General features: G+C 33.8%; 1 protein-coding gene across 4 annotated transcripts in view; it reads left to right on the top strand.

Annotated features, from left to right (window-relative positions):
• The window catches only part of LOC149548407 (uncharacterized), a 55,504-nt gene that overhangs the window by 27,777 nt on the left and 4,410 nt on the right, over positions 1 to 23,317 (top strand). Inside the window, exon 6 of one of the 4 annotated variants that reach the window (XM_089792486.1) lies at positions 12,316 to 12,398. The exons of the other annotated variants lie outside the window; for them this stretch is intronic. Within the exon in view, the coding sequence (XP_089648612.1) occupies positions 12,316 to 12,377 (62 nt within the window). The 3' untranslated portion in view covers positions 12,378 to 12,398. The remainder of the gene's footprint in view (positions 1 to 12,315; positions 12,399 to 23,317) is intronic. 4 annotated transcript variants of the gene reach the window in all.

Below are 23,317 nucleotides of genomic sequence, written 5' to 3'. Positions count from 1 at the left end.
TTTTTTAGTGAAAGATTACAAATTCAAATTCTACTACTAAAGTTAACTCATTCACATTTTATAGAATGCCTTGCCCAAGACTAAATTTTGAAAATGAAGAGCAAAGAAGACAATATCGAAGAGAATATGCTCGAAATTATATGAGACAATGACGTGAACAAAGGATTAACACTCAAAGAGAGGAAGTTAGAAGTCCTAGAAATGAAGAGCAACAAATACAACAACACAAAGAATATGCACGAAATTATATGAGACAACGACGTGAACAAATGAGTAATGGAGAAAGAGAAGAAGCGAGAAATCATCGAAATCAAATTGATCGAGAAAGACCTGTCAAGCATAGGCCAACTATGACAGTGGAAGAGATTGAAGTAGAACTGAGACAACATGCAAATGAGATGAGAGCACATCGTACACAAACATCTCAGGATAATCAAAATATAATAAGAAGACAAACAAAAAGAGCTGTAAACCTAGATGAGTTGAATGAAATATAAAGACAACAAATACAACTATGTAAACGTGAATCAAATCAAGGACAAGCTTAATCTCATGATAATTGTGGGTTTAGTTATGCCAGGATGAATTCTATGACAATAGATTGTGTTCTACAAACACCAACTGGTAGAGCACAAGATCTAATGAATGTTGATTCAGGAAATTATAATTCACAAGAGGAGTTGACATCTCAAATAAGAAGACAAAGACAATTGAAAATAACACAAAATAGAATGGATGAGGCAACAATCAATTGTAATGAAGATAATGGGATTGACTTGAGGACTTTATAAATAATATTTTGAATTTGACTAGATAAACTTGTTATGCCAAGTATGTGCTACATTTGTTAAGACAGTTATCTTGGGATGAAGGTTGTTGGGGTCCGTGAAGGCCATATTTGTTATCGATGTTGACAAGAGAAGAATGAACATCGATTTTCAGCATCAAACAACATGGATCCCAGTCCACAACCATTAGAACTTTCCAATCTGACTCAAATAGAGGAAATGTTGATTGCATGTGTCAATCCCATTCTTCAAGTTACACATGCAATTGGAGGTCAATTTAAATATAAAGGGCATACCATAAGTTTTCCACAAGAAGTAAGCGAAATAGCCAAAATCTTACCACATTGAATAAAATATTGACCTATTATCATTGTTTGTAAAACGTGGAACAAGTTATAATTTTATAGTCATTAAAGAAAGGGTATACAAAGCTCTTCAATTTAAAATAAAACATGATAAGTTCTATAGAGATGTTCTAATTGATGAAAATGCACTTAGTGAACTTACATCGAATTCAAATGACAACATTTTTTATCAGCTAAACTCAATTCATATGGAATTTGATTCAGATGCAAATGAATATGTATTTGCGAGTCCAACAATGGAGACGGATAAAGGAAATATTGTCATTCATACTACATCAATGGCCTCCAAACCACCAAATGCACTAAGAGAGATGAAATTAAATCATGCATGGATAAATAACCCAAATGCAGATCTTGGATCACTAATTGATTGGCTAGGAATTGGAGCATCTCCAGTGAATGAGTATGTCACAGAAGAATTACTTGATATGGCTTTCCCAACACTATTTCCAGATGGACGATGTGATTGGATTGAACCAAGATTGAGGAGAGCCCATCTTCATAAGTTTGTTAAGCATTTATTTCACTATAGAGATCATCGCTTTGGACGACACCCACGATTTAGGTATTATGTGATGAATATGACGATGCGACATCGTGCACAAAATTTATCCAGAGTATTTGTCAAAAAGAGCTTGCAAGATATGCCAATCACAATAAATGAGCTATGAGAACATATAAAAAATGTCCCTCACTCACATCTAGCTGATCGTTTGATGCATTTTGGTACAACTCTAAGGGGTACAAGGTCTTATTGGGCAAAATGTTGAGCTGAACTGTATCAAATTGGAATGCCAATAATTTTCTTTACTTTGAGTGCTGCTAGTATGAATTAGCCCGACTTACATGCATTAATGCCAGGAGCAAAATCATCTAGTCCACAAGAAGCACAAAAATGGCAATGACAAGATATTATTGACTACCTACATATTGTTGCATATTATATGCATCTACGATATACAATGTTTCGAAAAAATTTGCAAAAGGGAATGAAAGCAAAAGAATTTGGTCAAGATATGAATGGTAACACAGAGGATCACCACATGCGCATGGATTCATATGGTTAGAGGGAGCACCTAACATAGACAACCTTAATTGGAGAAATCATGATGAAATAAAAATTGTTCAAAAATACTTTGATTCTATCATACATGCATGGAATCCAAGGGGAGATTCACATCAACAAAATATACAAATAAGATGTCAATTCTTACTTCTATAGGTATTCTACATATATTATGCTTATTTTTTATTTTACTTAATAAAATATGTTGCATCTTCAAAAATAGGTCCTACAAAATCTTGCACAACATCCATGCCTTTGAAATACACAACTAAACCAAGTAGACTTCGAATGTGATTATGAAGAGTTGCTCAATTGTGTTGAATGTCATACAATATGTAAAGAGGGTGCTTGCTTTCGTTAAAAAAGAGGGAAAATGGTTTGTAGGTAAGATATTTATATAGATACATATGCTTTTTTTCTAATAAATAAAAAAATAATGTATAAACGAATAGTTTGCTTTATATTTTTAGGTACAATGCATTGTGGCTATTACATCTGGATGGATCAAGATTGTTTGAAGATCCAACAACAAGAGATAAAATATATGAATCAGTGAGAAATGATGATTGAGTAAACACACATAATCGTACCATACTTAAGTTATGGAGAGCAAATGTAGATTGGCAACCCGTTCTTTCAAGACATGCTGTAATGAATTATATTGCGAAGTATGCAGCAAAAGCAAAAAAGAGTTTAGAGACGTATCATCAAATGTTGGTAGGACTTGCAAATATTGAGCATCAAAGGCATATAGGAGACTATTAACTGAAACCCTGATTGAAAGAGACATTGGTGCAGAGGAACATTTCATATGTTATTGGAGTTGTCATTAGTAGAAAGTAACAGAGTATTTGTTACATTAAATGTTTCAAGAGAGGTGTTCAAGCCAGTGATAAAAGAATGAAGAAAATGAAGATGAAGCTCACCTAAAACATTTCATTAAAGGATATATGGATAGATCATACGCAATGGCAGCTATTGTGATAGTGTTTCCAAGATTTATGAATAAGCCTTCATGAAAATCAAAAAAATGGGTTGATTTTGTTGGTCAGAGTTATTATCGTACAAGCCATTTCGTAATATACAAAGAGATATGGAGTAGATGATACTACAGTTATATCCAATTGGGAGTCCCTTAATTATAATCCATGGCATGTGGATAGGAGGACTATTGAAAATGAATCTGAAAATCATGCTGAAAATCATGATGATTTTGAAGATGACAATGAATTACCAAATAATCAAAATATAGTTGAACATGAGTGGGAGATAATATTAAGACTACATCGTGGACAGATGATGGATCTAACAGAAATAGATATGTTGGGCAGAAGAGATATTGATAGACAAAATCCATGAAGTGCAAAATATCAAGGAGAAGAATACACAAGTAAAGCAATACATTTTATCAATGCTATGAAAGAAAATGATTTACTAATACCTGAAGATATGATGATGACTATATCATATGAAACTTTAGGTGCTAAGCAAAAAAAAACACTTGATATTATTATGACACATTATAATCAAGGTGAAAATGTCAGGCCATTATGTATAATAATTCAAGGAACAGTTGGAACAAGGAAATCATATCTAATTCAAGCCATTCGTCAAGCTCTTTATGATGCATCAACACCACAATGTTCTCCCCTATTATTATTAGCACCTACTGGAATTGCAGCTTTTAACATTGGCGCATCAACAATTCATTCAACTTTAAGAATTCCTCTTACGAAATTTTCTGACTGACAAGACACAAGGCTCACAACTTTACAAGGAGAATTCCAGATTACATCAAGCTTTTCCAGAAAATTCAGACATGAGTTTTGGAGGAAGATCGATTTATTTAGTAAGAGATTTGGGACAACTAACTCTTGCTAGTGACGAACCACCTTATGAGAGTAATGTTCGTGCAAAGTTATTATGGGAAGAGTTCAAGACCATTGTTATTTTGGATAAAGTATTCAAACAAGAAGGTGAAAGTTAAGACCAACAGAGGTTTCGCCAATTACTCACTAATATGAGAGATGCAACTCCAACTATAGATGATTGGAAAATGTTAATGACAAGGACATATGTTTCATTGCCCCAAAATGCTAAGGAGGAATTTGATAACAATATTCATCTATTTGCAACAAATGATAATGTGCATAACCATAATAGAAAGAAATTATATTGACTAAAAAAGCCAATTACCTGCAACATTGCATCAAAAAAAGGTAGTACTAATCGAGGGGGAGGTCAAAATGATGAACTAGATGTTGAATTGTTACTTGCTAAGGATGCAAGGGTCACGTTAACCTCAAATTTATGGATTGAAGCAGGACTTTTCAATGGAGCTTTGGGATACATTCATAATATCATATACAAACCTGGAAATGCCCCACCAGATCCACCAACATATATTATGGTTGAATTTGACAATTACTCTGGAATGCCATTTGAGGATGAATCGCCAAAATTAATTCCTATTTCTCCAATATAAAGGGGACGCTCACATCAATTGCCTTTATGTTTGGCTTGGGCATTAACTATCCATAAATCACAGGGATTGACACTTTCCAAGGCAACATTTGACATTGGACCAAGAGAAAGGGCAGGACTAACATTTGTTGCTATATCACGAGTTAAGTCTCTAGATGGACTTAGAATTTTACAACCATTTTCTTATAATCGTTATGAAGAGATGAAGACAAGGAAGCAACTTGTGAAAAGGAAAGCTGAGGAAGAAAGACTGAAATCTTTGGAAAGAGAATAATTGTAGACAATGTATATACTATATTTCAATATCTATAAAACATAATTAATATGACAAGCATCATGCTTTAAAAAGCATATTTCAAATTAATTTTTTTAATAGATTTAAGTTTACAAGTTGCGTTGCGGATGCTACTAGCTTAGATATCTTTATACATCTATATAAAACACGCTGAGAAATATCAATCTCGTGGCGCCTATGTACTCTTAATAACTATTTATTGAAATAGGTGCCTCAAGATTGATATCTCTCGGCGTGTTTTAGATAGATGTATAAAGATATCTAAGCTAGTTATAAAAGTCTTATACTAGCATTGCTAAAGAGTTCTATAATTAATTATAAAATAAATTTTACAAGGGCTTTTATTAGGAGTATACATGATATTTTTTTATATCATCTGTGACAAATTTACATTGTTGGCTCATAGTTGAAATATGTTTACATGAATACATAATATATTTACATAAAATAAATATTTGTATTCAAAATCAAAATATATTTATTATTTAAATTTAAAATGTAAATAATAAGAGCTAACATTAGGACTACCAATATTAATTTGCTAAGTTCAAGTTGCAATATAGTTAACTCAAAATTTTGATTTTTATATGATGAAAATCTCAAATTAGTATATGTTCTACAAATTTTGTGTATGTGTGTGTATTTTAAAAACTTATATATTTTCAAATGTTTGATAAAAGTGCCGATTTATTGCCAAATTTTTGACGATTCTGAGTTTTTCAAATTTTTTGGGTTTGCCAAGATATTACTGAGTCCGAGTTTTTCAACTATTGTCTACAGTATCATTTATGCTCTTTATCATCCCAATACCATTGCAAAACACAAAACAAACAAAAACAAAAAATAAACAAAGGAAAATAAAGAAGCATAGTACAGCTGTTTGGGTCGAACTGTTTAGAGATGGATATTTGGTTTCACATGAAGAAAATTGTTTCCCTAGCTAATCGCATCTTCAGAGTAAACCCAAACAAACATCAATTTGTTTTTAGGGGCAGATGCTTTTGTCAATATGTTCTGGAAGTTCATGATCAAGGAGTTATGTGATGCGTGCTTCATTCCACTTTCCCATTAATTTGAAGGACTTGACCTTTAATAGGAGAAGTTGATTTTAAGACTTGTAACATTACCAGCAGTTCAAACTTAAACTGTGACCGACGCAATAGAATTTCATTTTTTTTTCAGTGGCCTTTGCCTGGCAAAAATCTCATATAAATCGAATGCTATCAACAAGGCTTGACATTTGTGTAGCTGCAGAATATTGGAGAAGACTGTAATACCAAATAACTTGTATGGAAATTTCTTTCTTCACTGCTCTTTATAGATACCCGAGGGAAATTGATAAATGCACTATCCATACCTGCGTCTTTCTTATTCAACACTCTTGGTCTCTAAACTGTGCCTACGTGTACTAAGATGCAAAATGGTTGTGCAGAGATAGCAGATGGGCGAGCGAAATCAAGATTACATGTTCATTAAATCTTCATCGATGCCTAATAAAACCAATGCGAGCTGAATACAAAGCCTTGAAGCAGAAAAACAACTAATTTCCAATTAAAATGGAACAAGAGAAATTGAGTCAGCTTTAATGCAAGAAAACTGTATTTTCTTCACCATTCATTTTCTGTACTATCTGCACTGCATTTTTAAGTGGCTTTTGATGTATGAACATGGATTGATGGAATCCTACATGCAAGTGTACACACTTTTCAGTGTAATTAGAATTTAGTATATTTATCTTCAATATATTATATAATATTTGCGATATATAATTATATTATATAATTTTTATAATTATGATAAATGTATTTCATATTTCATTATGGACGTTCCTAAATGTAATTAATCCCCCCTTTTTTTGTCATACCCTTGTTTGTAATCACTATTAATAAATGATTCAACAACTTATCTCAAATGCGAGCCCCCAATCGAGGATATATCTCATATTCTTGAACACACTAACAAATGTTTGTTATCTTTCCCCAAATATAGGGAAGTCTTGTGTTTGTTTTTGAGAGAACCATAGTGGAGTGATGAATGCCTGTATGCAATTAAAATCTTCTCTATTGTGACATTCTTACTCTGCTTTGTAATGGAATGCATGCACCCAACACTTTTTAATCAATAGTGTTCACATTTCTATCCTCTCTTGCATCAACTGAAAGTAGAAGTCGCACAATGCATCCTTGGTTTTGATGAATTCATTCTTTTCTTGAGCCCTATAAAGGGATGGGAATTTTTGGTGATCACAAACAAACATGATGTGCACCTCCCTAGATGTTAAAACCAACTTTGTGATACACAAGTGCATGCATAAATGGGTTCCAACAGATGTTTTTTCACCTTCCCTAAAACAGTAAATTATCTGTACAACAAATTGCTCCATCAATATCTATCTTAAATACAGTGGAGGCTGCAACCTTCACTAAGGATCCAGAATAAGAGCAAATAAGAAAGTTGTACCTTTAATGTTTCAACTTGGTGTGTTTAATTGCTGTATCTGGTAAGTCATTCTCCTAGGTTCTAAACAGACACGTTGCTTAAGTTTACTTAGGGACCACATAGTAATAATCAAATTATGTAATATCCCTAATTGGGTATTTTCTCAATACTCTTAACAAAATCTCAGAAATTTTTAACCAAATAAACTCATGCAATGTTTTCCAGATTTCACCAGCAAAACCCCATCAAGTAAGAAGTCTCAAAATGTTATTGCAATAAATATTCAGCATACATACATTTTCAGAAATAATATTTCATTAAATTCTTTAGTAAAGTGACCAAGAACTCTAATTGTAAATACAATAACTACAACAAAATTGGATAATAGAAAAGATGAACTTGGAATATAATGTGAAACACTTGCACGATGTCTCCAACCAACAATGGGTTTCTGTTCACTGTACAACTTGAGGGTTTCCATTCTCTCTCTTGCTGAAAGATGAAGCTTTTGAAAAAATTTTTCCAAGAGAGAAAATGAAATCCAAATCACAAAACCAAGTATCCTGAAATGAGCTCCTCCTAAAATGAACTCCTACTTTTAAACACAATTTGGGGACCTTTTGCATGCCCCCCTCTTATCTCTTAATTACCTTTTAATATTAACATTTTTTTCCCATTAAGGAAAATAAAGTGATCATACATAATAAAGTGACATTAATAATATGAACTTAAGTTATAAGTCACTTTATTAATAAGTCAATGAAAGCTTCAGACATTAAACTTTCTGATCAGATAGATTCAAAGATGCATGTGTGATAGCTTACTAGAAGGGTCTTGACAAGGAGTTCCTAGCCCAACCCTGAAATGCCAAGAATGCTGAGCCTGTTGTCTTACTAAAAATAGTGTCTGTAAACCCCACTGAAACAACCTTGATTAGCCTGCAATCGAAGTCACCTAGGCTAAAAACTGCTCTGGTCTTATAGAAAACCTAGTTTTCCCATGGGATCAAGGCAAAATGAGCTAATGACGCAACAAAACTGACTGGCCTAGAAAAGGGGACATGACAGTCCTCCCTTCCCAAAGATTGCTTGCCCCCAAGCAATCCACATTTGCCCTAGATCCCAAATCTGCCTCAAATTTGATGCTTTGTCCAACTGCTGTGCCACACTGATGTAAGCATTTGTAACCCCCGAGTTGTGAAGCAAGATAAACACTTGTCAACTGAATGGTAAGATCCCAGAAGATCTCAGGTGTATACACAGTCAGGGCAACCTGCCATGCTTTGCTATCATAAAAGAAAATGCTCTCTACCCAACTGAGTACCTCACTCCAGCTATAACTACATACTCCTCTAATATCAAGAGGTGGTGGGAGATGAATAGTATACCAACCTCCATTAGAAATGGAATGCAACAAATCGCTCCTCCCAACTCCCTAATACATAACCATCCATGTGAATGCTTCACCTAGACCTCAAGTGTAGACTTGTGTGATGTCCTTGATATCATAAACTAGCTCTTGTAATACCAGCACCAATGGAGATGATAATACCTGTCCAACTGACACAATCACCAAGCCACAATGTTGGAAATGGTGGGGCAATCTAATAGTACATGTCATGTGAGTGGACATCTTGGTAGAGAGTGACTCAGAAAGCCAACCTGTCATACCTCCATCAATTGTGCAAGTATAAATATCATACCCACTATCCAAATCTTGTGCACACAAGAAATCCATAAAAATCAAATCAAGACCAAGAAGATCATCAGACTCTTGTTGCTCAAATTTGACCTCCTCATGACCATGCTAGACATGGTGAAGCCCATCAATGGAACCCAGCCAAGCTATACTGCTAACTCTATTAATACTTGGGTCCCAAAACAAACTGCTCTCACATCCTTTGGCCATAAGGAGATACAAACCACCGAAGGAATTTGCAACCTCACAACTATATCCAACCTTTGCAAGACCCCTATGGATGCATTGACTCTGCAAGTAACCCAGCTGGTGGACATTGACACGATAATCACCCTGTAAATTTGTATCCGCATGAGACCATTGTGACATAGAAGTAACAAACCCATTTGGATACATATTGCTATAGCTAAAAACTGACTGGCGCCCCTGTACATAATCTCCCATAATAACTTGATTTGGATACTTACAGCCTCTAATCCCATCTTCTGGAGATGGTAGACCTCCATCACACACTGGATGATACCAACTCTGAACCAATCCACACCTACACCTCATTAAGTCCACGTGTGGATCAAATGAAAAGTGATAAGCACTACTCACTGTATCGTCACAACGAATAATCTCAACCTCAGTGAATGATTCATCATTCGGTAGTATGTGTCCACTAAATGTGGATGAAACATGCCCATGCTGATCAACCCGGTCGCTGTCATCACTGTCAACCTCCTCAACTCCCACATCTGCATTATGTGCTAAGGTAGAGTGCCAAATTTAATTCCTGATTAAGCTCAAGAATCTGAGTTTCTGCCTCATGCACTGTTTGAAAGGAAGTCTCTATGGTGTCCTTAGTATTTGTGAGCTCGCAAGAAAGGATGGTCACTTCTTCTTCCTTCTTCCTTAACGCCTCAAAAGAGATCTTTATGAGATTGAGAAGATGATCTCGATCTGAAAGAAGATGTAGATTGTCTGATTTCATTGTTCTCATGCCTTCCTTAATTACCTGCAAATGTGAGAACTCCCCTTTGAGTTATTTTTGTCTTTTCTCTATTTGTTCCCTCCAAAAATGTTTTTCAATCATCCCATACATGTTATCAAATTATGATAGGGCTGCAATAATTTTAGTCTCAGTCACTTTCATTTGACTCATCAAATAAGGTGAACTAGTAGGTGTCTGAGGTAAGTCAAATGAGCATGAGGTAGGAGAAAGTGTTTCATGATGCATATCCACATCATCAATATCATCTTTCATACACAACAGTGAAAAAGAATTAGGGGAAGCACTATGTTAAAAAATAAATTCATCATAATAAGAGTCCACACCATACGTATAAACCCTTAAGTCTGAATCAAAATCAGCATCAACACTCACAAAAGATGTTGAGTCCTCATCATTGGCTGATTGGACAATCTTTCCAATGCTTTATCAACATGCCCGTCAATAGCATTAGTGTCAGCAGCTCTGCAAGGAACCTCTACCTCCATACTACCAATCGATAGACCTATACCATGTTTAACATGTTCTACATGATCATGAGAAGGCTGCAAATCAGCGGTAGTTTACTGCTCTTCTTTTTTAAAACCACCTGTAAGTTGATTATTGTTTGCTGGAAACTCATACAAATTCATGCACCTGTCTTTTGCAAGGAGATTCTGAGTCAACTCGTGGTACTTCTTCTTTGCCACAATATTCTTGTTCTATATATTTGGATGAAAGTCCATGTAGCCATGAAAGTTAAGTCTTTTTGAACCTGAGAAGGGAGCTCATCCAACATGTTGATTACTTTTTTTTTTTATCCAGCTGCCAATTCTGAGCTAACCGTTGTTGTACTTGAGCAAGCTTTTCCATAACCTTTTCTAGATTTGGCAATTTTCCCATGACAATATAACATGATGCTCGCAAAATCAATCTGTTGACCCACCCAACCAGATTGTCTTTGTTTTCAATTTACTCTCTCATACAGTTCTTCAAATAGTCTGCAGAGATATCAAATCATGTTTGCATGTGAGTTCGGTTGTGGAATATGACTGTAGAAGTAAAGATCTCAAGAAATATACCTCCTCAAAATAGAATGAAGCTGAGATAAGATGCTCCAGTGTTAAGAGCTAACCTCTGTCTTTTATCTCAGTGTAACAGGAAATACTTTTGACAACAATTTAACACAGGGAGAGTACAAATTTTACTGTTTATAATGGCTTCTCAGTTAAGTTTTGCTATATAGCTTCAGATTTCAGTAACTTGAAAATATAGCTCGAATATAAGAGTTACTGACAAAATGATAATTCTGACCTGATATTAGTGAATATGCTTTCCCAGTTGAGATGCCATGCACCAATGAGATTGACTATGCTGACCTTGTTACAGTCACAATCTGATGCATCTAAATCAATAATTTTGACTCATGTTATGCGGGTTTTCTCAGATATAAGCTTCAATATTTGGTTTTTCAACATCTGAAGAGATATATGGGACCATAGATACTCCGCCCATCTTCAGAAAACACATGGTGATACCAGTGATGAGCTACTCCAGGAAATGTTCACCCAGTTATGATCGTTTGCATTGTTCCATTACAAGAATTGTTGGTTCATCATGATACTCCCACACAACTCACCATAGCCTCCAAACTAACACTCTCGGCAGCAGACTCCTATAAGAAACATTGTTCTTGTTTACAGAAATACTGCCAGTTGATATGTGATCCTCAATTGCGCGCAAGCTTAGCACCACAGTCTACAGTTCCGTCCTACTGTGAGCTCTAATCAGCTTTCCTCTTTGTGGTCTGTGTTTACGACGCCCCTGTTGTCGTTGACCAGAAGAATGTTGTTGATGACACACCTTCCCCTAGCTTGGTTGTCGTTCGTTGTTCTCAGGTCATCCAATTCGACCATGAAAGTAAGACTCCCACGCTAAACAAATGCAGTCCGATAATGTTACATCCCAAAATTTTGACCTAATTTTGAACTTGTTCATAACCGTTGGATTTAACGGATTATCCTTTCATGATCATGTGACATAAGTAGTTATTTATATACGTTGTATTAACTGTTAATGAAGACGGTCATTAACCATTAATTGTTATTAGATGATTATCAGTTGCTTGATTTAAAATAACGATTATTATGTTTTTATGAATTATTATAGAATTATTATGGCAGAAGTGTTTTCATGGGTGATTGCAGGAGAAGATGAAGAGGGGGGAAGCATTGCTAAATGGGATCATCAGAATGAGATGTTCGCTTAGTTCAGTCATCGAGATCGATAGGTATGACCTTAAACTTCTTTGGAAAGGACGCAATGACTTGATCACAGGATACATTTTTGGGACCTGCATGAGCTGTTAAGGAAATAATCTAAGAAAACATAAAATAATCTAATTTCAAATATAAAACATACCTCAAGGGATTTTTAATTGATCTTCATCATATTATTATAATAAATATTTATATACGTACATATAAATATGAAAATGAAATGGCACCAATAAATTACAATAACGTAATTTAATGATGTCACCTCATTGATATACTTACATGAACGTATATAAGTATATATTATAATAACAATTGAAATTATAATCTTTCCAACTCTTCTTTCCAACCTTTTATTTTATTTTTCTTTCCCTCTCTTTTCTTAATCGATTTAATACTTGGAAATTCGAATGTTTTAACTGATGGAAGCCAAGAAGTCACGGCTAGACTTTTAAATTGAAGTCGTGAGGGGAGTCGGACACCCCTGTCCACATTTCCAAATTTCTTTCTGTTGCCATCTTCAAGATCCTTGCCTTTATAGCTCCGAACTCTATATCATTACCAGTATTTTTACTTCTGCCAACACCCCCTTGCAATTACCGATTTAAACCTTGATTAGACAGTGTGATTTCACCTTAGCCGAGCAAGTGTTTCCGGCTAGAATACAGAGGTAGAAGCACTGAAGGTGACGTCTTAAGCAACGAGAGAGAGCCGATCAGATTGCAAGTTCCTCAAGCAATATTTATCAGGTCATGAGTTATCTTTCAATGTTTTTGAATACATATTCTACTGTAGTTGGCTAAGCTTAGGAGTCTCTTTCTCTATGACAGTGATCATATTATTTAAATTGCTGAATATTCCCTGTGAATTATATTGAGCTTTCTTTTTATTTCATTGTATCCAAAACCATCTTAAAAGAAGTCGAGTAGTATCTCTTAAAAAGAAGTCTCAAATGTAATAAGAACCTTCATCAATGTTATTGATATCAATAACAAGTTTTATGTTGTCTCAAATTATGATAAATGATAATAAGAGCAGATTGCTCATAACTTTTCTAAAACACTTGGGATTCACCGGCAATATAGCCATGATGTGTTGAAGAGGTGTAAAAGGGCAGAGTACTCATAATCTTTCAAGCACCTGGGACTCACCGGTTGTATAGCCAAGTATGGTGAAGAGGTGGAATAATCTGCGAGAAAGCAAAAGAGAAATCAGACATGAACAACTTAAATGATAATATACTTAATAGCTCATGCTCATCCCTGTAATGAAACCTGTTGTCAAGTCGAGCGGTGGTGATTGGATCGTTGAACCCATTGGAAATTCCTTGGCCAAGGTAGTTTATAGGGATCTTTGCCATCTAATGATCACTTGATGTCAGTAGCGCTAGTTATGTAAGCATGTCCATTTCATAATTGAGCGGACATTCAAAATGCCAGGATGTTTAGGTGGTTGGACTGAAGAACATTCCAAGCCCAATCTCGAAGTAGGGAGGGCTATTCTAATTTAATAGAATGTGTGGGGATAAGTATGGTCCGAGGTTGGGAGGTTAAGCCTATGTCAATGCTTCTCCTCTCGCCAAAGCCAAGGCTTGCACAACCAGCTAAAGATCCTCCGATGATACTTGTATGTTCTATTCCTTCTATTCTTGTTAAGCATTTACTTGTATGTTTCGTTATTTAGTTGTGAATAGTTAATCGTTACTCTAGTTATTACAGTTGATTATGAATACAGTTATGCTAGTTAATTGTTGATCTAGTTATTATAGTTGATCATGAATACAGTTATGCTAGTTAATCGTTAATCTAGTTATTACAGTTTATCATGAATACAGTTATGCTAGTTAATCGTTAATCTATTTATTTCAGTTGATCATGAATACAGTTGTGAATAGTTAATCGTTGATCTAGTTATTTTAATTGAATGTGAATACAGTTATTTTCTGTTAATTGTTAAAAGTAGTTAATGTCATGTGATAGGGATTCAATTATCTATTTATGAATGTTGAAAGTTTTTAGATTAAACCGTCTTGTTTTAGATATGAAAATCCGTTTGTTACAGATAACCTTGTAGCTTGCAGATTCAAAAGTATTTTGTGACTTTATTGACAAATAGCGATGCCCATCCACCCACCTTTTGCAGAATTCTTCCAGAAATTTAGAACCTTATTCAAGAAGGCTTTTATAGCAACTTATTGCAAGTATGGCCTCAAAAAGAAAACCCTTTGAAGGTTCCCATAATATTCGATGGAACTCCCTCTCTAGTAGCTCGTACACTTGTTGATTGAACTTCCAATAATAAAAAAGAACTCTCTACTATGTCTCCCTGCGATTCTTCCTTACCACAAATGTTTCCCACATCAATATTCTCGCCAATAATACTTGTTCCTCAATTTTCACACATGTCAAAATTCAGTTCTGTACAATGTTCACGAGAAGATAAGTTGCATATTTAATTACATTCAGCACATGACTAAGTGATAGATCAATATTTCATTCTGAATAACTAGTGGCTAGGGTTTTTCCCAGCCTAAGTCTCCTACATATTCGAACTTTTTGAATGACCAAACAACTTATATTTTTTTCCGTTTTATCATTCCTCAAATGCCTTCCATAATATTTCGGGTCCACAAGTTTTTTTTGCTATGCAAGATGCAATTTTATTTTTAAATAATAATGTATGACTCAAGTTTGGAGTCTATTTTTTTTAATAAACCTTTGTTGCGTTTTTGTAATAAATTGTAAATATTATTAATTAAGTTGATATATTATAAATCAACTAATTAATAATAAATATTAAAATGCAAAGGTAATAAGTGGAAAATAGAATTTAAAGAGGAAGATAAGGAAATAAGATGGTTGAGTTTTCATGAACTGTAAGTGGCAAAGAAAGAGTTGAAGTAATAAAATGCCTAATTTTAAGGGGAGGTTGTCCCAGTTATCGTTTTTAGGCTTGGAGTTTTGACTCATGACTTTGGAGTCAATTATGGAGTGATTTTTGGCATTTATGGAGTCTTCTTAAACTTGTCAACATGTGGATTTGGTCAAGACTTAGTTTGGAGTGCATGTGGCATGTTTTTGGAGCTTTTAGACTATTTTTGTAAGCAATTTTATCTGATTTTTGACCCTCACTTCTTGATTTTGTTGGAAGTGTTGATATCTAGGATCAGTGCAATGTACTAACAATTGCCATTGTTTTGATTGTGTTCCAAATGCAAATGAAGGCTTATAAATATGAGAGGAGACATGTCTCTACGGTTGATCATCACTAGTTAATATATTAATATAATAGTAATATAAATAACCATATATATAACTCATCTTAAGCATATATGTAATATTAATATGTTAACCATATATGTAATATGTTATTATATTATTATTTAATAATATATAATATATATTATTATATTGTTATATAATAATATATATAATGTATAATGTATATAATATATATTATATTACATATATAATATATATAAGATATTTATCTTAAAGATGATTTACCATCAACAAGGTATCTCATGATAAAATCAATCCGACAGAAGCTACAACCTTTTCACTCGCTCTTAGCTAGGGAGGATTTAGAGAACACATTATGCTCTCAAGAATATGAAGAGATATCATCTCAGTATGACATTCAATTCACTATGAGGATAAATTTCTCACCTTTCATAACACACAATTGAAGCAATTTCCATAACTTTAAAACACCATCTTAAGTGTGGTCTATAGAAGTAACTATGTCATGGTGTTCGGCAAGATCCAGCCCAAAGAACCATAACAAGTTGGTTATCATAGTATCTGACAAAATTTGGCCCAAAGAACCAAAATAACGGGTCTACCATTTATAAGATCACCACCTTACAATGGTTACCTTCTATTTGTTCGTTATCATGATTTCCAACACTCTGTGACAACAATTTAATGAAGTTTGTCATGATAACAGGTCTACCATTTATAAGATCATCATCTTATAATGGTTACCTTTTGTTTATATATGTCAATTAAAGATCGTCACTTTTCATTACATATCATATGTGAAATAGTAACCACCATGAACCCAGTCAGAGGGTGGTACAAAGGTTTTCACCTTAATTTTCTCTCACAGAGAAGAATGCATTACAAAGAGTTTCACGTAGAACTTCTCCTCATAAAGAAGATACCATTCACAAAAAATTGCACCTCAAGAAATTCATGTCAGCATTGTTTACTCCCTCTTAATCAATAAGCCCGAGATCACTGAAGATTAACTAAATAACATCCTCAGTCTTCTCCCTCTCTTTCAAGATTACTTGAAATATCAACCTCCCTCTGATTCTCAATCTCCCTCTTTTTTCCTGTAATAACATTCCTGGAGAAAAAAAAGAAGATCAAGGCATATGCTTGTATAGAAATACAAGTAAGGGAGATATTACAATTGATTAGATAAATAAAATACTCAAGGATAGTAAATTCTGATTTGTACATCAATAATCCTTTTATTTGATCTTTCATTCCATTAGACATTAATCTAAGAATGATATCCATTATTTCAATATAATATCTAATTTAAGTATATACATTAAACATATATACATATATTCCATTTTCTATAGACATACCTTAATTGATACTTTCAACATATTATTTTCCTATAAGATCAATATAATATTTTCCTAGCTATAACTTAGGATGTATGTGTTGTCTATATACCCTTATAACTTTCATGACTGATGTCATTATTCATAATGACTAGCACATTTTTCATAATACTTATATAGTCAAATAACAAATCAAATGTTAAATAACAAGTCATTCACTCTAAATATGAAAATAAAAATAAAAATCCATACCTTATATATAATCTACAAACCTTATTTGTATGTCTTAGGAATATGCTGATCAAGAATAGGAGTAGTGATCGATTTCCAAAACTTGAGTTCCCGTTTACTTAGGCTTTGACTTCATTGACACATGGAATAATGATACTTGGTGCCCGATATAGTTTTGGACAAATATTTCATTGGACAACACTTGAACTCTCTGCGTAAGCTACAACCATGGTGTTTTTGGGGTTTCCACATTGAACAACACAGATTTTTGATCTCCATTAATCTCCTATATTACTTCCAGCTTCTATGTCCTTATTATTTCTCAACATGTGTGATACTCCTGCTTCCTTATCTCCCTTGTTTGATAGCTTTCTGTTTAATCCTCTCTTTCCTTCCATGATGCTAGGCTGGACTATGTTTAATCCCCATATATTTATTTCTGTGAGAACTTATGCTGGGACTGCATATATATATATATATATATATATATATATATATATATATATATATATATATATATATATATATATATATATATATATATATATGGATGAGTCGTCGCGGTGTTATGAGATCTGCATCCTTTTCAATTTTGATCAACGTAGACCCTCTTATATTATTTTCTTGTTCGGTGATAATCATGGCCCATGAATATTAGTGATGGATTATACATATGATCTTAGTGGATTGACTACGACTCTAGGGATGCTTACTTGATGAGATGTTCTAATATAAGTAGTCAGAGCTTCCTAATCTTAGTGTCGATGGTGCCTAGCGAAAAAAAGTTTGCACAGGTTATATGTCTATAATAGATGTGTTGGTCTGCAAATCTTTTGTAACGCCCTTCACCATCAACTCTAAATGCTCACAAGTGAATTTATTTTCCCACAATCTTGTATAAAGAAGTTTCGAATGTGGTACTACAACGATCATTAATGGCCTTGTTTTCAGATATTGTGTCTACGTGACTTTTATCGATATTTTGTGTTCCATGGCAACTATGTTTCTCTTCCATGGCAACTATGTTTCTCTTCCTGATTTTGATGAAGATCTTAATCGCTTCTTTGATATCCTTTGATCAAACCATCAATGATTTCCTCAAAAATCTTTATTTTGATATAACCTCCTCTTTGTATTATCGTTTTGTTGTTTCATTGATCTACATATTTCATCGCTAAGAAGCATCAATGGAGTAGATGTGTCTTTCTTTAATACCTTCTTTTGATGGAGTTCATTTTCTCATTGGACCCATGGATATCTTATCGATGCCTTCGTTTACTCAACATTTTTATTTTCGATGGAACACATAATCACTTCCTCCAAATGGCCTGTGATTAGGACTTTGGTGGTGTTGATTGTTATTACCATAGTTTGCAGACTCGGAATCAGAGAGTACTCGGGAAGCCCAAAATTTTCAACTTGGCAAAAACTCGGCATATACTCGACAAAAACTCGGCAACTCAGGGAGTACTAATATTTAAAATCTCTTAAAGAAACACATATTTTTTGTAGAATTCAATTGCAAAATGTATAAAATTAGAAACTGACATCTGGAGAGAGAAAATGTGTAGTTTTATAGCATTATCATCATGTGAAAAATGCATCTAATCTAATGTTTTCTCTGCATCGGCACTTTTTACCCACATTTTCTTACATCTATAAATACATGAGTGTTAAACTCGAGAGTACCTGGCCAGCAAAAATAAGTGAGAGTACTCTGCAACTCTGAGAGTACTCGGAGAGATTGCAAACTATGGTTATTACCATTATTGTTATAGGCTGCAATCTGGCTGATCTGAATAAGTAACAAACATTCTGGCATCATAGCCATGTCAATTTAAACCATCCATATCTGCAAAAATTGAGCCATAAGGCTAGCAAAGGAGATTGTACCCTCTACTACCACCTAGTCTGATTTTCATCTTGTATGCTCCACAAACTACCACTTGACTAGTAGCTGAAATATATTACGATACACCCTACTGCTAAGAAACCTAACAGTGATAGCATACAGTCTAAAAAAACACAGTTGACTGACAAGACCTGTCATTGTACATTCAATTTACACCCTAAACTCAAAATCATTGTTCACACTGTTTTAATACCAACTGGAAATTGGATTGTGGATATAAGGACTGTAATAAATTGTAAGAATCACATTGTAAATAATGTGAATGAAACCTGCAACTAATGTCAGCAGTGGTGCTAATTTCCAGTCCATAGAAAATTTAAAATTTGTTGCAGGGTTTTGTTTCCATGAGAGGCTTCCCTTGATTGCCCGCACTAATGGTACCTCAATTTATTCAATTTCCCCAATGACACCAACAGATTTGTTTTATGTGTGAATATTTCACTGAATTTGACATCGATTCTGAAGTCCTTGATACGGCAAGTCATATTTGAAGATATGAGTTTATATATGTTTTCAAATTTTTGTATATAAATATTACTCATCCAAATACCATTCATCAACTCTCCTTTTCATATCTATAGTACATTTGCAGTTGTCTCTGATGTTGACATCTAGGATCACTGCAATGTACTAACAATTGCCATTGTTTTGATTGTGTTCCAAATGCAAATAAAGACTTATAAATATGAGAGGAGAAGACATGTCTCATGAAGAGACATGAGACATGTCTCTACGGTTAATCATCACTAGTTAATATATTAATATAATAGTAATATAAATAACCGTATAAATAACTCATTTTAAGCATATATGTAATATTAATATGTTAACCATATATGTAATATATTATTATATAATAATTTATATAATATATAATTTATATAATATAATATATATTACATATATAATATATATTATATATATAAGATATTTATCCTAAAGATGATTTACCATCAACAAGGTATCTCATGATAAAATCAATCCGACAAAAGCTACAACCTTAACAGGAAGGTGGCGTTGTTTCATTGTGGTTACATACCCCTCTTTTCGATAGAGAAAAGAGTTGAGATTTTGAGAGGAGAGGTATACATGCGATTTTTTGTCCTTGGCATCTTTTTGGCATATTTTTTTTGAATTTTTTGAGCTATTATGCAGATGTATTGTTCTTTGGGCTTTTGATCGTAATACAGTTTTCATTGGATTCAACTTTTTGGAGTAAAAGATATGGTTGTATGCTTTGTGGTGATTGATGTTATCTACTTGTGTTTTGTTTAGAAACCTTTTGGGCAATGTCTCATTTTGTATCTTCCATGTCTGATATCTGTTATTCATTGGTTTTGAGTTGTGTTTCTTTGGTGATATATTTGATTGTGATTTATTTCCTTTTGTATATTCATTTTTTAGCCTTCTCTTAAAATATTTATGTGGAATAACAGTTCCTTCAAAGGTGTGTTTTGTGGTTAGCTGTGGAAAGCGTTCATTGTGCTACATAATATAACAATAATTTGCATTATTATTTCTCGTGTATCACCTTAGTTTTCATCATTTATGTTTTCCATTTTCAAGTTTACATCTTACCCTTTTCCATACAAATTTCACCTCTTTTATTAATATAGGTGAGATATCAGATATATCAGATAAGAACCGGCCTAGAATCCGAAGGTTCAATCAGGTCATAGGTACCCATAACCTTTGATTGATCCAATGTTGCTCCAAAATTGTTGAAGGTTTCAAGACTTAAGCATTAGGGTGCAAATTTTGGAGATAACAATACTTCTGCTAACATGATTTGATGCTTAGTTTTACTTCTGATGTAAATATGTTCCGTTTTGATGTTTGAATTCTAAGGTACATGCAGATGTTGAGGAGTTTGTAGACAATCACCAAATCACCAATTGATTGCAACTATCAAATAACTACTCACATGTGGTCAACCAATGCTTATTTTGCAAGCCATTTCAGCTCCTCCCTTGAAATCCGTGGATTACCCAAAGCTCGATGGTTGTAAGAAATAAACAATATTGCAGGGAAGATTCAATCAATGAGAATGCCCCGTGACAAATATTGAGGCTCAACGCTAAAGTCATATTTATTTTGGAAATGAATTAAATAAGCTTCATTATATCCTCAATTTCAGCCACGAACATTTATCTTCCCTTTAATTATTCATGATAGTATGAGGTTTCAGCATTGGCTAGAATATTTAAAACAAATATTCAGATTTGCCCAAGATTTTCTTGAAGTTGCGACCGCACGATATTAATAGCCCAACCAAAATATAGGGACTTAATTCATTCACATATGCCAAATTAATAATCCCCAAAAAGCTAACACTAGAAAATAATCGTCCATGACAAATAATAATTTATACGCTAAGGGTATTGACCCCACTCTATTACCATCTTGAAAATATAATATTTGCTTCTAAATTAACATTACCAAACTTTGAAGAAGAGTGGTCCACACAAAAGCATATACCCAAAGCTATGCTTAAATCTGGTAATGAATTCTAACCCTCAGCTTCTTCTTTGGTTAAAATTAAAAATTGATTTCTTCAATGCTTTTGTTAAAATTGATACCATTATGATTTTCCCAACTGGATGTTTTCTCAAAATCCTTAACAAAATCTCAGAAATTTTTAAACAAATAAATTTGTGCAATGTTTTCCAGATTTCACCAGCAAAACCCTATCAAATAAGAAGTCTCAAAATGTTATTGCAATAAATCTTTAGCATAAATACATTTTTAGAAATCCCATCATAAATATAGTAACTACAGCAAGATTAAATAATAGAAAAGATGAACCTGGAATACAATGTGAAACACCTCCATGATGTCTCCAACCAACAAAGGGTTTTCGCCATTGTCCAAGCTTTAGGGTTATTGTTCTCTCGCCTATTGAAAGCTGAAGCTTTTGAAAATAACTCTCCAAGAGGGAAAATGAAATCCAAATCACAAAACCAAGTATCCTACAATAAGCTCCTCCTCCATTTAAACACAACTCGGGGACCTTTTACATTCCCTCCTCTATCTCTTAATTTCCTTTTAAAATTAATACTTTTTCCCAATAAGGGAAATAAAGTGCTCATGCATAATACAATGACATTAATAATATGAACTTAGTCACAAGTCCCTTTATTAATAGGTCAACGAAATCTTCAGGTATTAAAATTTCTGATCAAATGGACTTAGAAATGCATGTGTGATAGCTTGTTGAAAAGGTCTCAACAAGGTGCTCCTAGTTTAACCTTGAAATGTTAAGAATGCTAAGCTTGTTGACTTACTAAAAATATTAAGTGTTCGGAAACCCCAGTAAACCAGCCCTGATTAGCCCAAAACTGAAACTGCCTAGGCCAAAAGATGCTCTGATCTTATAGAATACTTGTTTTGCTAATTGAACCAAGGAAAAATAGGCTAATGGCGCAACAAAACTCATTGGCCTAGGAAAGGGGACATGGCAAATTATCACTTTTACACCTTAAGTGAGACTTTTATCTTTGGTGATGTTATCACTTGAATCACCTTTCCACATTTGGAGGGTGATTCACCTTTAGTGATGTGTTGCGCAAACTCCTTTCTACCTTAGAGAGTGATCCAACTTAAGTGGACATGAGACACATTCGCTTTTCCACTTTTGGTGGGTGATAAGTTGTCATAATCTTATCCACTCCTTGTCATAAGACTAAGTCACTTGTCATAGTCTTATCCTATCCTATGTTTTCACCTTGGTGTATTTAACTAAGGGGTCGCCTTTGTAATACTAATTACAGTTGATTCAATGAGGCAAATTTAGCAAACTTACTTTGATCAATTGATTTGAATGCATTCTTGGTGGCAACATGGTTAATCTTGTCATAATATTTCTCTTTTGTTATTGTGCTTTCTATTAGGCCTCTAGATCTTGGGTGGCTATCTTCATAGCCGAATCCTACATGATATTAAAACTTGTTTAGCACCATTGGATAGACTTTAGAGAGATTTGAGTGCAGTTTTGGTCAATTTTTGGAGGGGTCGTTTTTGACACTTTATATTTAAGTCAAACTTAGGAGCCTAATAATACAAATCTAAGGTCACCATTAGATTTATAAGGTCCAAAATCCCCAAGATCAACTTTGGTTTCATCCAAATGGGACTTTGGACCATAGGTATTTGAAGTTTGGAGGTACAACGAAGATTCAATTGTTCTAATTACACATGCAATTTTAAAA

The sequence above is a fragment of the Cupressus sempervirens genome, chromosome 7 (assembly GCF_028749045.1).
Source record: "Cupressus sempervirens isolate cs-2001-9-10 chromosome 7, ASM2874904v1, whole genome shotgun sequence".
Taxonomy (NCBI): Eukaryota; Viridiplantae; Streptophyta; class Pinopsida; order Cupressales; family Cupressaceae; genus Cupressus; species Cupressus sempervirens.
This window is presented reverse-complemented; position numbering and strand designations above follow the sequence as displayed.